The sequence below is a fragment of the Sycon ciliatum genome, chromosome 8 (assembly GCF_964019385.1).
Source record: "Sycon ciliatum chromosome 8, ocSycCili1.1, whole genome shotgun sequence".
In the NCBI taxonomy this organism is placed as follows: domain Eukaryota; kingdom Metazoa; phylum Porifera; class Calcarea; order Leucosolenida; family Sycettidae; genus Sycon; species Sycon ciliatum.
In genome coordinates, this window is record NC_088650.1 from 871,306 (window position 1) to 888,828 (window position 17,523).

Sequence of the window (17,523 nt, forward strand, 5' to 3'; positions counted from 1 at the left end):
AGGTGGTATCATCGGCATCAGCTTGAACCCATCTGCTGTACAACGCTGGGTCATGACGGCGCATGATCGTGCACGATTTGCAGATTCCTGTCTCCAGCTCTGTGGACTTGACGACTGCTCCCGTGAGGCTGATGTGCTGCACAAAGAGTGTCATCTGCCACGCATGTCGAGAGATGAGGATGATGTGCAGCGTGTGGAGGCAACGATATGTGGCTGGGTCAACCCCTTTGGTGACGAAACGCTGGATAGGGATTCTGCCGACTTGGTCAACCTCTCGTCTGGTTTGATGTGCTCCGAGCAGACCACGAAGGACTTGCTTGAAGCAGAACAGCAGGGAAAGGAAGCATTTCAAAGATTCATCAAGAATCGCGTTGTCGACCAGTGTGACAAGTTCCACGACCCCATCCAGAAGCTGAAGCTAAGCACGCTTGCCGTCCGCAAGGACATACCACCACCCGTAGTGCGTTGAAGGTAGCAGTGCTCAAGGCGGATTGTGCCCTGTTCAGTAAGATGGCTGTTATTGCCCAGCAGCGTCATCTTGACATTCGTGAGGTTCTTGCATATCCGCTTTCAGCTGCGCCCTTGTCGCTATGCACTGCAGAAGGCACCCTGGTGAAAACCAACAAGGCCGCACTGTTGCAGCTCCTCAGCAAGACGGATTGTGCCAGCCATGAGCCAGCACCTCCATCTTCGGCTGCGTTAATTGTCGATGCCATGGCTCTGCTACAGACCCTGAAGCCGACTTCCTTGCCAGGTACGCTCGGAGAACTGGCAAAGCATGTGTTTATGTGCCTCGCGAGGAATTTCCCGCAGTTTCGCCGAATCGACTTTGTAGCTGATACGTATCCAGAATACTCCATCAAAGATGTTGAGCGAAGTCGACGAGCGCAATCGCATGGTGAGATCCGGCTAAGAATCTCAAGTGGACAGCAGCACACGCCGAAGCAATGGGCTAAGTTCTTGTCAAGTGGCAGCAGCAAGACTGAGCTTGTTAGCTTCCTTGTTACGGAATGGTCCACCGATGCCTACGCCAGCCACCTGAAAGCTAGACAGCTGTACGCAACAGACGGTATCAGCTGCGTCAAGCTAGTGTCACCTGATGGCCTCACCACCACAGCAACAGAGTGCTTACGGCTGAACTGCTCACATGAAGAGGCAGACACTCGGCTTCTGCTGCACGCTCGTGATGCTTGTGCAGAAGGCTATACTTCGGTCACGATCAAGTCGCCGGACACGGATGTAGCGGTTCTGGGTTAAGGACTGAGCCACCGCTTTCCTGACAGTATGAAGCTCCTGTTTCTGCCTGGTTCTAGGAGCAAAGTCCTGCTCCTGAATCTCTCAAAGATTGGCTCTGCGCTAGGCACTTCCGTGTGTGACGCACTGATCGGCATGCATGCCTTTACCGGGTGCGATACGGTCAGTGCGTTCCACGGAAAGGGCAAGACCAGCGCTTATCAGCTCCTGACCAGTGATGGAAGCAAGGGAGACCTGGCACGAAGTTCAATGGCCGAACTTGGCAAAGCCTTCAACCCGCTGTCAGCAGGCGCCATGGCAGAAATCGAGCGGTTTGTCTGCATGCTGTATGGCTGGTCAAACCAGTCAAGCGTTAACAGCTTACGGTACGAGTTGTTTTGCTTGCTGGATAACGCCAAGTATTCGAGCAGACTGCCCCCATGCCACGATGCTCTGCGTAAACACGCAGCAAGGGCCAACTTCCAGGCGGCTGTTTGGTGACGTGCTCTAGAAGCCCAGCCCCCTGTCCCTGAAGCATACACTGGAAGCCATGGTTGGCAGCTGTCCAATGGCCAGCTGCGCATTGATTGGCTCTCGGTAGCTGCAGCACCACAAGCAATCTTGGAATTTGTGAAGTGTTCCTGCAAGACCGGCTGCCAAGGGAATAGATGCTCATGCCGCAGCCAATCCCTTCCCTGCACGGATGTTTGTGGATGCAGTAGCGAGTGTAGCAACCGCGAGGAGTCAGGTCATCCCATAACTCAAGAAGATGACGACACTGTCCAGTGTGAGTAATATTATTGTCTAATTTTCATCCAGGCTGGGTACCTCTTATTTGTGTTGAACTTCCTTGGCTGCAGGCAGTCACGGGTAATATATCTGATCCACCTTGTCTTTTGTTTGTTATGTTACAGAGCCGTTGGATTACTACACATGCCTGGTCCAAGATCTCCATCACCACAGCTGTCAGCTGTCATGGTGTTGCAGCATTGGTGTAACATTTCTATCTGTTTAACTGCCTACAGACTGTACTTGCCCTGGCAACCTGGTAGGCCCATTCGATCATGCCACACACTCTTTCCACACTGTTTATATTTTTCATGTTGATAACAATCACAGAATAATATCTGTAATGAGCCTAAGTGAACTGCAGTAGTCGTTGTCTTCCGTGATGTTTCCTCTGATACTGCTACTCTGGCTGGCTATGTTATGTGTCATTCAAAGTACATCAGACTCTAGGGTACAGTTTACGGATTCTGGTAATGTACATCATGTATTAGTAATCTATCTGTAGTGTGTGCAGCCATGCATTCCAACTGCAAAACTTTGAGAGACGACCTCTTGATTTGATGCCAGTAGTCTAGTTACTCGAGGACAATGTCTATCATGCATTGTTTGTTCTTTCTCTCTCCAATCATTTCTTGTTTTCAAGTTCTTTTCTCTGATCGCTGTGTCTGAGCCCTGCTGCTGAGCTATTGCCTGTGGCTGCTTGTACTCAATCCTTGCCATGCGTTTAAGCAGCTCAATCAATGCTAATACATGGCCAATCGAAACGGTCTGTCCTCTGCATTGATGAAACGGGGCGTAGTGGTGCACCCATTGCATGAAAGTCTTTCCAGATAAGTTATTTCAACGCATGCTTCTAATCCATAATATATATAATATTCCAGGATTGATAACATCAGTCCTACCCATTATTAATGTTTCGTAAGAATCGTAACTGTTTCTGCGCTATTATTACAGTGTTGCCATGCTGTTGCTATGATGTTTGTTCTTGGTTACCATTGGTTACCATGGTAACCAAGTTCGAAAAATGCTCTGGGGTGCTTCAAATATTTTATGTAGTTGTTTGGCAGATAGAATTTTCCGGGATGAAAGTAATAGAAAATCAATTTTTGTGGTCAGTTGGCATGGTAACTAAAGGCAATTTCAATTGCATTTTTCACAACCTTTCAGAAAATTCTGAGAATGACAACAAGTGGAAACATCATCTACGTATGCTCCTCTATCATAATTAGCAAAATAATCGTGGTACACCCCAAGTGGGAACGTGAAGTCACATTTTGCCCACTTGGCTCCTGTACTACCAGGTCTGGAGCGTTTGACTCGCGTGTAGAAATGCAAAGTGCCGTGACGTATCTTGCAGGCTTCGCATCTCGGGAACGCAGCATCGTGCCGCGATCGCGCATGCTGTATTGGATTCCTTGGAGTTTTGGATTGGATTGGATTGGATTTTTATTTATAGTGGCGACTATAACAGACAATTGCCTAATAACAATAGACCCACTCGAGGGAAAGATGCAAAAAGATATGAACAATTAATATAATAGACTACCGGTATTGGATAGGTGATGATGTTCGCATTTTGCATAGCTGAAAATCATAAGTACTAGCGTGAAAAAGCAAGGCATTGGGGTAACAGTTTCTTAAAACGGGCGGAGTTATCCACACAGCGAGCTAGAGGGTGTACATAATTCCACAGCTTAGCACATTGGAAGGAAGCGCCATGACGGGCAAAGGCAGTTCTGAGCATGGGCAACTTAAGAGTGCGTGATACAAGGCTGCGCGTTGCAAGACCATTATTTAAACGCTCGAACAATTGACTCAATGACACTACAGCGGCCTTCCAAACAGCGCTACGTCAGATACAGTAATTTCTTGCAATACATGGATGCCAAACGATCTAGACCAAGTCTCGCAAATAAAGGGCTTGATGGGCTACAAAAACCAGTATCGTACATTGAACGCAAAGCTCGCTTTAGCATTCGTTCAAGCCTACCTAACTGGGTTAAGGAAAGGCCAGCAGAAAAACAATTTGATACATATAGAAAATCTGGCAACACTAGGCACTTTACAAAGGTTTCTCGGCAAGTCAGCGGAATATTGTGTCGATTTCGGAACAGAATACCAATTTTACTGGCAAGTTTGGTGACCATAGAATCAACTTGAGTCCTCCAAGAAAGATCCTGATCCAAATGTATTCCAAGATACTTTGCACATGTCACTTGCTTTAGCTGCACTCCATGACAAGGGACTGCAAATTGGTGGTCAGTAATATGTGGCGTAGACAGGAAGAGCACTTGTGTCTTCCGGGCATTTAGAATTAAATTGCGGTTTGACAGCCAGGTACTAATGGCTGAGACAGCTGCAGACAGGGAGTTGCTAAGCGCAATCTTCTGCGTACCGCAAACATACAATAGAATATCGTCAGCAAATTGAATAACTTTCACACAAAACTCGGAGACAATGGACTTTTCTCTTCGATTTACATACTTGGATTGTCCCGAAAGACCGATATTTGACTGAAATACGACGGTTTGTAGCTTGGTTGTCCAGACGCACCAGTGGGTAAACTCGCCAACTTTCAAGTGCACTTTTCTGCACTGTACAGTTTTTGCGATAAGGTCTGTTTTCTCATCTGACGGCTAAATATTATATTTTATTTTCAAGTCTTCATTTATTTCGTAATACGTATTCGCATGCAACGACGCAAATCCACACAATTCAGTAGACACTTTTTCTATCAAACGTTTTCTTTCCCTTCTCTTCAGGATAGTACAGGGAATGTTGGAAATTAGAAAAACACATAACTATATAGAGAGTGAAAGAAAGAAAAAGTCAACACTTCAACATAGGTGTTAAAAATGATTAAAGTGTTAAAAACCCAAAAACAAACAGCTGCAAGTTGTAGACAAACACGTTGAACACATAAGGGAACACTTGTCACACTTTCACGAGGTGTGACACCAAACAACTGCAACGATAACACATTCTCCTTCTGTACACATAGTTCTGGATCTAGTTTACGAATATACAGAGCTTCTAACACAGCAAGATGTAACTTAGACCTTCCACGAGTCAAAATCGAAAAGATATCATCACTATACAACTTACGACAACTAGCACTGCCCGACAAATGACGCTTGATGGACGATGTCCGATCACTTAGCTCTGTCACCTTCGACGCCTGCCGTTGTTCTCTTCCGTTAGGCTTGTTTGGTTGGTTGTTCCGGTCCACACCTCCAACGTCCGTTGATTTCATGTCCGTTTTTGTTGATTTCATGGCCGTTTTCGTGTCACTTCTTGGTCTTCCTCGTTTCCTCTTGTTGATCGTTGTTGTCACTTCCATTATCGACGTATTCAGATCCCCAGTACTCCGTCTCTTCACCTTGCTTCTGGTAACTCTTCCGGTGTCTATGAGCTCCAGTGTCACATTGGGTGGTTTTCGAGACGGTCTCCCTCGCTTCCTCACGCTTGTCTGAGATGGGCCAAGCTCCCCGCCCGTCGAGGCGGAGGCGCGCATGCGTACATCTACACTGGACGCAGACAAAGGCGTTCCAGTATCGGACTGCACAGCACATTTTGGAGGACGGCCACGACGAGGACGAGTACCACGAGCGTCAACAGGGACAAGACCTAACGGCACATGTTGACGGATGCGTGCGCCCAGGTGTTGAAGGGTTCTACCTACGTACCGATCTTCACATTCTCGGCACTGAAAAAAATAGATAAGGTTGCTTCTACTAAGGGTAGGTAGAACGTCCTTCTTCACACTGAACGCACGCGTCGTTCCAAATACTAAATACAATTTCACGCACGGGTAAGACGAACAGACAATGCTGCGCACCTCCTTCTCGACGCGCGCAGAACCAGCACCCACCCAGGGTAAGCGTAGTACCACGGGGCACCTGTCCGGTCCAAATGGTTTCGGATCCTGCGTGATTGGTTTGTTATTAATAAGTTTTGTTAGTAGTGACGAGGGGTATCCATTGTTTGTCAAAATTGATGTGAGCCGCCTCAGTTCTTCTTGAAGAAGGTGAGGAGAGCAGATTCGATGGGCACGATAGACTAGTGCTTTGACAAGGTGAACTTTGGATTTAGTTGGTGTGTAGCTTCCCCATGGAATATACAAGCCAGTAAAGGTGGGTTTTCTGTAAACCGTCATGTCTAAACTCTTGGTGTCGTTGTTGCGGGTAATATTGACATCTAAGAAGGATATCACACCGTCCCGTTCACCTTCTGCAGTGAATTTTAATGCAGGATGTAGTCCGTTTAAGGTTGTTAAAAAGTTCTCGCAGGTTTCTTGGTCCTCGTCGTGACAAAAAACATCATCTACAAAACGGTAGTATACCGAGGGCCATAGCGATGGGGGAATGGATGACTCGCAAAATCCAACGAATATGTTTGCTAATACCGGACCAAGTGGAGATCCCATCGCAACTCCATCCAACTGTTTATACATGACATTGTCAAAGGAAAACTCAACACCAGAAGTGACCATTAACATCATTTTGACAAATTCGCTCTCATTCAAATCTGGTGGAGTCACGGACTTGTTATGGTACAACACTGCTGCACAAATATCAATGGTTTCACGCAATGGAACATTGGTGAACAAACTGACGACATCGTACGAGCACATGTAACCACACGACTCAAACTTCGATTTCCTGATCTTATCTACGAACTCGAATGTGTCCTTGACGCAATGGTTATTGTAAAGGGCGAGCACAGTCTGCAGCATTGCGCACAACCACTTGGATATCTTAAATTGCGGAGAACCGGACATGCTTAGTATCGGTCGTAATGGTATATTATTCTTTTTGTGAATTTTCGGCAGGCCATACATCCGTGGCCGAGTGGATCCCGTTGGTGCTAGCCGGTCATGTTCATATTGAGTAATCTGATGAGATCTAGATAGAAACAGTAGGTATTTTTAAGGTGGCAGACTACCCAAAAATTCGCTGAAAAATCTAATTTGTAAATTCATATTGAGCGCTACGTCAGTTGAAAGAGCATGAATAGCTGCAAATTCTCTGAAAATTGTGTCCCGATCTGACCGGCCGTTCAAGAGTTATGGCCGAAAATGTGCCCTTGCAAAGAAAGATTTTTTTGTTGCACGCTGTCATTTGTTGGCAGCACTGTATTTGAATGTGAGCAGACCGTGCGCAACTTGTCGTATCATGGAAACACGTGAAAGTGTGCAGAATTTTGCTCCAAGTCCAAAAAATCAGGTTTTTGAGCCACGTATTGGGCTGCACGGCGGCGGGCGAAGCCCGCCGCCGTGCAGCAGGACTTTTGCCAGCACCCTCGTGACGTTGAAGATATGTGGCTTGATTATTGTAGTTGACATTGATTTAGTGACTTTGGCAAGTTTGAGTCGTGTCAAGAAGTCAGGTAGGATTCAGTACTAGGCAGTAGTGAAACGTGAGTGGTAGTCTTTGCCGGTTTCTGAGGGTATCCTGGATTTGGTGTGCAGCGCTGTGGAAATGGCTTGCTGTGGAGGTCCCAGCACTGGATGTTGTATCAAAGGTACGACCTCGTAGCACACCCTAAACCTAAAAAAATTCAAAAATTGACTTGGGTCTGTGGGAGTGTGTGAGAGAACGCCCACTCGTTCCGTTGTGACAGATTCCAGGGCCTCGTTGAGGGGCCCTACCCCATCACCCATGGCTGCTTCTGGACTTGTTCTAGGTTTGAGTCCCGCGCACGAACAGAATGAGCACGAAAATGTGAAAAAATTGTAAATGCATTTGTTTGGCTCCTGGGTGGCTCGCACACCGTGGCACTATGCCGGAAATTTGAGTTTTTCCGGTCTGGAAAGCCTGTCAGTGAGGCGCAAGAACTTGTAAATCATGTCCTGAGGGCCAGCATAGTGGCAGGAGTGTGTGGTCAAAATTTCACTCAAATCCATTGAGAAACACCAAAGTTACGGTCAATAGACCCTTTGCACAATAAGCGAGAGGGGTCGAGACGGGGCATGCTGTGCACGCGCTGCACACTTGGCATGCAACCAGCATGCATGGTTTGCTGCAGGACGTGATCAAGTTTCCTGTGACAGGCTGTGTTTTCACGGTCCCGACGCGATGTTCATGTATGTAGATCTACTCCCCAGCCTTTTTTCATTTGAAGTTTTTTTAGTTTTGAAGTTAGAAGTTTCGAAGTGCTTTCCAAGGACCACTGTTGGGTTCTTGTTTGCAGCAACCGTCATCCCTAACGTTAGTCTAAGGAACCCACTCGTCTTTCCATGTAATGCGTTCCCTGGTGATGCTGGCATTCCACACTCTGGAATCCTGGCTATCTGGCGAGAAGAGGGCCGCAGTGCTGCGATATCGTTCACAGTGTTGTGCTCGGAACGATTTTCATCCTTGTTTTTGCTAAGATATTGAACGCCCTGCCAAGAGACTCTGGAGCTTGAGAAAAAGGCATAACCCATCCCTGTCTTTGCTATTGGAAGATCGACTGCTTGCTGGCGCTGCTCGAGCTGCTGATGTTGAAGTGGAGAGAGACGCAGCCTCATCGCTCAGGTGTGCGGAGAAAGTCATCTGATTTCGAGCTGTGGCTGTGTGCACGATATGACCGACTTTCACATTATGCACATAGCCACCAAAGTAAAACTCATGGACACTATCCACGGGCTTGTTCACTAGTACTACTCCATCAGCTCCCTCTTCACTGTCGTCGGCGACTTGCCCCTGTGTTGGAGACGAGCAAGGATGGTGTGGCACTCACTCTGGGAAACAGAGGTTCATCACTCATCCACTGGGAGTCGGACGCATGAAACGTTGGGCATGATGAAGGTACACTCGAGGAAGTGGTGCCCTTCTTAGTTCTAGGAGCATCAGGGTTCTGCATAGAGAAGTGTTCTCTACATCGACAGAGGAGAGAATGTAGAGAAAAGAAAAATAGTTCAATCTACAGTAATCCGAAATATCCACTGAATGCGAAAAACTTACCGCTCCAACGACTCCTTCTTTTTCCAGACAGATACGCACCCTCATTCAGCAGAAAACTGTTCAGTTCCTTCACAGACCATTCTTCATTTGACAGTTCGTCCACGGGTTCCACAGCCATCGATGGCAAACCACTCGACACTCTCTCCTCCATCTCCAAAATGGAAAAATACAGTGTTCCACCATGCTCAACAACTGATACTCTGCACAAAAATCGAAGAGGATGCCCCGTCTCGGATCACGTGACCGTTATTGTGCAAAGGGTCTATTGAATGCCATATGAAATTTATGGGTAGGCTGCCCCCTTAATTTCGTATCTATGTTTGCAGTGTGATCATAACCATCGCACGGGCCGAGTCTACAGAACTTAGTGGTGTCATTAATTTATTATAATTTTATTATTATTTTAAGATGATGTCACACACATGCATGCATACACGCACACACAAACCGGCTGCCGACAACTACCATGCCAGTGACTAGAATGCAGTCTCCTACTCCTAGGCACGCGCGCACGTGCACACACAAACACACGGACCAGCTGCCGAATCCGACTACCGTATTTCCACAAATAGTAGGCCGGTCTACTATTTTTTTCAACCTCGTCCTAACCCGGCCTTATAATCGAGAACGGTCTTGTATTCGAGGACGGTCTTGAACCCAGTTTGACCCCGGTCTTCTATTTGTCGCCACACACAGTTTTACCCCCGTTCTTCCATTTTCTTCTACACTGTTTGAGCACGGTCTTCTATTTTTCCACAGTTTGAGCACGGTCTTCTATTTTTAACACAAGAACAAAGACTCATTTAGTAGGCCCGGTCTTCTAATCGGAGACAGTCTTTTATTTTTCCAATCGCCCCCTGCGCCCGCCTTGTATACGAGGAAGGCGTTCTATACGAGGATGGCCTTTTATTTAGCGGAAATACGGTATGCAGTCTCCTAGGCACGCGCACGTGCACACACAAACACACGAACCAGCTGCCGAATCCGACTACAGTCAACTTCGCTAATGACGACTGCAGATATAACGACAATTCGCGAATAGCGACAGAATTTCCATGCCCAGAGCAAAGTCCCATACCACTGTAATACATGTAATGAGACTTAAAAGGTATAATGACACTTCGCGAATAAGGACACCTTTTTGATGCCCCGCCGAGTGTCGTTATAAGCGAAGTTGACTGTATGCAGTCTCCTAGGCACGGGCACACGTGCACACACAAACACACGAACCAGCCGCCGAATCTAACTATTCAGTCTCCTAGGCACGCGCGCACGTGAACACGGAAACACACAAACCAGCTGGTGAATCCGACTATTCAGTCTCCTAGGCACGCGCGCACATGCACACGCAAACATACGAACCAGCTGCCGAATCCGACTATGAAGTCTCCTAGGCACGCGCACACGTGCACACGCAAACACACGAACCAGCTGCTGAATCCGACTATGCAGTCTCCTAGCCACGCGTGCACGCGCACACGCAAACACACGAACCAGCTGCCGAATCCGACTATGCAGTCTCCTAGGCACACGCGCACGTGCACACGCAAACACACGAACCAGCTGCCGAATCCGACTTTGAAGTCTCCTAGGCACACGCGCCCGTGCACACGCAAACACACGAACCAGCTGCCGAAACCGACTATGCAGTCTCCTAGGCACGCGCGAACGTGAACACGCAAACACACGAACCAGCTGCCGAATCCGACTATGCAGTCTCCTAGGCACGCGCACACGTGCACACGCAAACACACGAACCAGCTGCTGAATCCGACTATGCAGTCTTCTAGGCACGCGTGCAAGCGCACACGCAAACACACGAACCAGCTGCCGAATCCGACTATTCAGTCTCCTAGGCACACGCGCACGTGCACACGCAAACATACGAACCAGCTGCTGAATCCGACTATGCAGTCTCCTAGGCACGCGTCCACGCGCACACGCAAACACACGAACCAGCTGCCGAATCCGACTATTCAGTCTCCTAGGCACGCGCGCACGTGAACACGGAAACACACAAACCAGCTGCTGAATCCGACTATGCAGTCTCCTAGGCACGCGCGCACGTGCACACGCAAACACACGAACCAGCTGCCGAATCCGACTATTCAGTCTCCTAGGCACGCGCACACGCAAACACACGAACCAGCTGCCGAATCCGACTATGCAGTCTCCTAGGCACGCGCGCACGTGCACAAGCAACAACACGAACCAGCTGCCGAATCCGACTATGCAGTCTCCTAGGCATGCGTGCACGTACACACACAAACACACGAACCAGCTGCCGAATCCGACTATGCAGTCTCCTAGACACGCGCACACGTGCACACGCAAACACACGAACCAGCTGCTGAATCCGACTATGCAGTCTCCTAGGCACGCGCGCACATGCACACGCAAACATACGAACCAGCTGCCGAATCCGACTATGCAGTCTCCTAGGCACGCGCACACGTGCACACGCAAACACACGAACCAGCTGCTGAATCCGACTATGCAGTCTCCTAGGCACGCGAGCACGCGCACACGCAAACACACGAACCAGCTGCCGAATCCGACTATGCAGTCTCCTAGGCACGCGCGCACGTGCACACGCAAACACACGAACCAGCTACCGAATCCGACTATATAGTCTCCTAGGCACGCGCACACGTGCACACACAAACACACGAACCAGCAGCTGAATCCGACTATGCAGTCTTCTAGGCACGCGTGCACGCGCACAGGCAAACACACGAACCAGCTGCCGAAACCGACTATTCAGTCTCCTAGGCACGCGCGCACGTGAACAGGGAAACACACAAACCAGCTGCCGAATCCGACTATGCAGTCTCCTAGGCACGCGCGCACATGCACACGCAAACATACGAACCAGCTGCCGAATCCGACTATGCTGTCTCCTAGGCAGGCGCACACGTGCACACGCAAACACACGAACCAGCTGCTGAATCCGACTATGCAGTCTCCTAGGCACGCGTGCACGCGCACACGCAAACACACGAACCAGCTGCCGAATCCGACTATTCAGTCTCCTAGGCACGCGCGCACGTGAACACGGAAACACACAAACCAGCTGCTGAATCCGACTATGCAGTCTCCTAGGCACGCGCGCACGTGCACACGCAAACACACAAACCAGCTGCCGAATCCGACTATTCAGTCTCCTAGGCACGCGCGCACGTGCACACGCAAACACACGAATCAGCTGCCGAATCCGACTATGCAGTCTCCTAGGCACGCGCGCACGTGCACACGCAAACACACAAACCAGCTGCCGAATCCGACTTTGCAGTCTCCTAGGCACGCGCGCCCGTGCACACGCAAACACACGAACCAGCTGCCGAATCCGAGTATGTAGTCTCCTAGGCACATGCACACGCAAACACACGAATCAACTGCCGAATCCGACTATGCAGTCTCCTAGGCACGCGCGCACGTGCACACGCAAACAGACGAACCAGCTGCCGAATCCGACTATGCAGTCTCGTAGGCAAGCGTGCACGTGCACACGTAAACACACGAACCAGCTGCCGAATCCGACTATGCAGTCTCCTAGGCACGCGCGCACGTGCACAAGCAACAACACGAATCAGCTGCCGAATCCGACTATGCAGTCTCCTTGGCACGCGCGCACGTGCACAAGCAACAACACGAACCAGCTGCCGAATCCGACTATGCAGTCTCCTAGGCATGCGCGCACGTGAACACGGAAACATACAAACCAGCTGCCGAATCCGACAATGCAATCTCCTAGGCACGCGCGCACGTGCACACGCAAACACACGAACCAGCTGCCGAATCCAACTATACAGTGTTCTAGGCACGTGCACACGCAAACACACGAACCAGCTGCCGAATCCGACTATGCAGTATCCTAGGCACGCGCGAACGTGAACACGCAAACACACGAACAGGCTGCCGAATCCGACTATGCAGTCTCCTAGGCACGCGCGCACGTGCACACGCAAACACACGAACCAGATGCCGAATCCGACTATTCAGTCTCCTAGGCACGCGTGCGCGTGCACACGCAAACACACGAACCACCTGCCGAGTGCGACTATGCAGTCTCCTAGGCAAGTGCGCACGTGCACACACAAACACACGAACCAGCTGCCGAATCCAACTATGCAGTGTCCTAGGCACGCGCGCACGTGCACACGCAAACACACGAACCAGCTGCCGAATCCGACTATGCAGTCTCCTAGGCATGCGCGCACGTGAACACGGAAACATACAAACCAGCTGCCGAATCCGACAATGCAATCTCCTAGGCACGCGCGCACGTGCACACGCAAACACACGAACCAGCTGCCGAATCCGACTATGCAGTCTCGTAGGCAAGCGTGCACGTGCACACGTAAACACACGAACCAGCTGCCGAATCCGACTATGCAGTCTCCTAGGCACGCGCGCACGTGCACAAGCAACAACACGAATCAGCTGGCGAATCCGACTATGCAGTCTCCTTGGCACGCGCGCACGTGCACAAGCAACAACACGAACCAGCTGCCGAATCCGACTATGCAGTCTCCTAGGCACGCGCACACGCAATCACACGAACCAGCTGCCAAAACCGACTATGCAGTCTCCTAGGCACGCGCGCACGTGAACACGCAAACACACGAACCAGCTGCCAAATCCGACTATGCAGTCTCCTAGGCTCGCGCGCACGTGCACACGCAAACACACGAACAAGCTGCCGAATGCGACTATGCAGTCTCCTAGGCACGTGCGCAGGTGCACACGCAAACACACGAACCAGCTGCCGAATCCAACTTTGCAGTGTCCTAGGCACGCGCGCACATGCACACGCAAACATACGAACCAGCTGCCGAATCCGACTATGCAGTCTCCTAGGCACGCGCACACGTGCACACGCAAACACACGAACCAGCTGCTGAATCCGACTATGCAGTCTCCTAGGCACGCAAGCACGCGCACACGCAAACACACTAACCAGCTGCCGAATCCGACTATGCAGTCTCCTAGGGACACGCGCACGTGCACACGCAAACACACGAACCAGCTGCCGAATCCGACTTCGAAGTCTCCTAGGCACACGCGCACGTGCACACGCAAACACCCGAATCGGCTGCCGAATCCGACTATGCAGTCTCCTAAAAGTAGGCACGCGCAGACGTGCACACGGAAACACACGAACCAGCTGCTGAATCCGACTATGCAGTCTCCTAGGCACGCGCGCACATGCACACGCAAACATACGAACCAGCTGCTGAATCCGACTATGCAGTCTCCTAGGCACGCGAGCACGCGCACACGCAAACACACGAACCAGCTGCCGAATCCGACTATGCAGTCTCCTAGGCACGCGCGCACGTGCACACGCAAACACACGAACCAGCTGCCGAATCCGACTATATAGTCTCCTAGGCACGCGCACACGTGCTCACACAAACACACGAACCAGCAGCTGAATCCGACTATGCAGTCTTTTAGGCACGCGTGCACGCGCAACCGCAAACACACGAACCAGCTGCCGAAACCGACTATTCAGTCTCCTAGGCACGCGCGCACGTGCACACGCAAACATACGAACCACCTGCCGAATCCGACTATGCAGTCTCTTAGGCACGCGCACACGTGCACACGCAAACACACGAACCAGCTGCTGAATCCGACTATGCAGTCTCCTAGGCACGCGAGCACGCGCACACGCAAACACACGAACCAGCTGCCGAATCCGACTTTTCAGTCTCCTAGGCACGCGCGCACGTGAACAGGGAAACACACAAACCAGCTGCCGAATCCGACTATGCAGTCTCCTAGGCACGCGCGCACATGCACACGCAAACATACGAACCAGCTGCCGAATCCGACTATGCTGTCTCCTAGGCAGGCGCACACGTGCACACGCAAACACACGAACCAGCTGCCGAATCCGACTATTCAGTCTCCTAGGCACGCGCGCACGTGAACACGGAAACACACAAACCAGCTGCTGAATCCGACTATGCAGTCTCCTAGGCACGCGCGCACGTGCACACGCAAACACACAAACCAGCTGCCGAATCCGACTATTCAGTCCCCTAGGCACGCGCGCACGTGCACACGCAAACACACGAATCAGTTGCCGAATCCGACTATGCAGTCTCCTAGGCACGCGCGCACGTGCACAAGCAACAACACGAACCAGCTGCCGAATCCGACTTTGCAGTCTCCTAGGCACACGCGCATGTGCACACTCAAACACACGAACAGGCTGCCGAATCCGACTATGCAGTCTCCTAGGCACGCGCGCACGTGCACACGCAAACACACGAACCAGCTGCCGAATCCGACTTTGCAGTCTCCTAGGCACGCGCGCCTGTGCACACGCAAACACACGAACCAGCTGCCGAATCCGACTAGGTAGTCTCTTAGGCACGTGCACACGCAAACACACGAATCAGCTGCCGAATCCGACTATGCAGTCTCCTAGGCACGCGCGCACGTGCACACGCAAACAGACGAACCAGCTGCCGAATCCGACTATGCAGTCTCGTAGGCAAGCGTGCACGTGCACACGCAAACACACGAACCAGCTGCCGAATCCGACTATGCAGTCTCCTTGGCACGCGCGCACGTGCACAAGCAACAACACGAACCAGCTGCCGAATCCGACTATGCAGTCTCCTAGGCATGCGCGCACGTGAACACGGAAACATACAAACCAGCTGCCGAATCCGACAATGCAATCTCCTAGGCACGCGCGCACGTGCACACGCAAACACACGAACCAGCTGCCGAATCCGACTATGCAGTCTCGTAGGCAAGCGTGCACGTGCACACGTAAACACACGAACCAGCTGCCGAATCCGACTATGCAGTCTCCTAGGCACGCGCGCACGTGCACAAGCAACAACACGAATCAGCTGCCGAATCCGACTATGCAGTCTCCTTGGCACGCGCGCACGTGCACAAGCAACAACACGAACCAGCTGCCGAATCCGACTATGCAGTCTCCTAGGCATGCGCGCACGTGAACACGGAAACATACAAACCAGCTGCCGAATCCGACAATGCAATCTCCTAGGCACGCGCGCACGTGCACACGCAAACACACGAACCAGCTGCCGAATCCGACTATTCAGTCTCCTAGGCACGCGCGCGCGTGCACACGCAAACACACGAACCACCTGCCGAATGCGACTATGCAGTGTCCTAGGCACGCGTGCACGTGCACACGCAAACACACGAACCAGCTGGCGAATCCGCTATGCAGTTTCCTAGGCACGCGCGCACGTGCACAAGCAACAACACGAACCAGCTGCCGAATCCGACTATGCAGTCTCCTAGGCACGCGCACACGCAATCACACGAACCAGCTGCCAAAACCGACTATGCAGTCTCCTAGGCACGCGCGCACGTGAACACGCAAACACACGAACCAGCTGCCAAATCCGACTATGCAGTCTCCGAGGCTCGCGCGCACGTGCACACGCAAACACACGAACCAGCTGCCGAATGCGACTATGCAGTCTCCTAGGCACGTGCGCAGGTGCACACGCAAACACACGAACCAGCTGCCGAATCCAACTTTGCAGTGTCCTAGGCACGCGCGCACGTGCACACGCAAACACACGAACCAGCTGCCGAATCCGACTATGCAGTTTCCTAAGCACGCGCGCACGTGCACAAGGAACAACACGAACCAGCTGCCGAATCCGACTATGCAGTCTCCTAGGCACGCGCACACGCAAACACACGAACCAGCTGCTGAATCCGACTATGCAGTCTCCTAGGCACGCGTGCACGTGCACACGCAAACACACGAACCAGCTGCCGAATCCGACTATTCAGTCTCCTAGGCACGCGCGCACGTGGACACGGAAACAAACAAACCAGCTGCTGAATCCGACTATGCAGTCTCCTAGGCACGCGCGCACGTGCACACGCAAACACACGAACCAGCTGCCGAATCCGACTATTCAGTCTCCTAGGCACGAGCACATGTGCACACGCAAACATACGAACCACCTGCCGAATCTGACTATGCAGTCTCCTAGGCACGTGCGCACGTGCACACGCAAACACACGAACCAGCTGCCGAATCCAACTATGCAGTTTGCTAGGCACGCGCGCACGTGCACAAGCAACAACACAAACCAGCTGCCGAATCCGACTATGCAGTCTCCTAGGCATGCGTGCACGTACACACACAAACACACGAACCAGCTGCCGAATCCGACTATGGAGTCTCCTAGGCACGCGCGCACGTGCACACCCAAACACACGAATCAGCTGCCGAATCCGACTATGCAGTCTCCTAGGCAAGCGTGCACGTGCACACACAAACACACGAATCAGCTGCCGAATCCGACTATGCAGTCTCCTAGGCACGTGCACACGCAAACACACGAACCAGCTGCCGAATCCGACTATGCAGTCTCCAAGGCAAGCGTGCACATGCACACACAAACACACGAACCAGCTGCCAAATCCGACTATGCAGTCTCCTAGGCACGCGCGCACGCGCACACGCAAACACACAAACCAGCTGCCGAATCCGACTATGCATGATCTATACGCTGTCCACACCAGTCTAGAAGAA

At 51.3% G+C, this 17,523-nt stretch overlaps 1 protein-coding gene across 1 annotated transcript; it reads left to right on the plus strand.

The window, feature by feature from the left end:
• The first annotated feature begins 458 nt into the window (after positions 1–458).
• LOC135822851 (uncharacterized) lies at positions 459–2,849 on the plus strand. Its single transcript, XM_065335686.1, has 2 exons — positions 459–2,020; positions 2,148–2,849. Exon 1 carries the CDS (start codon positions 511–513, stop codon positions 1,255–1,257), a length of 747 nt encoding a protein of 248 aa, XP_065191758.1. The 5' UTR covers positions 459–510; the 3' UTR covers positions 1,258–2,020; positions 2,148–2,849.
• Positions 2,850–17,523: the final 14,674 nt, after the last annotated feature.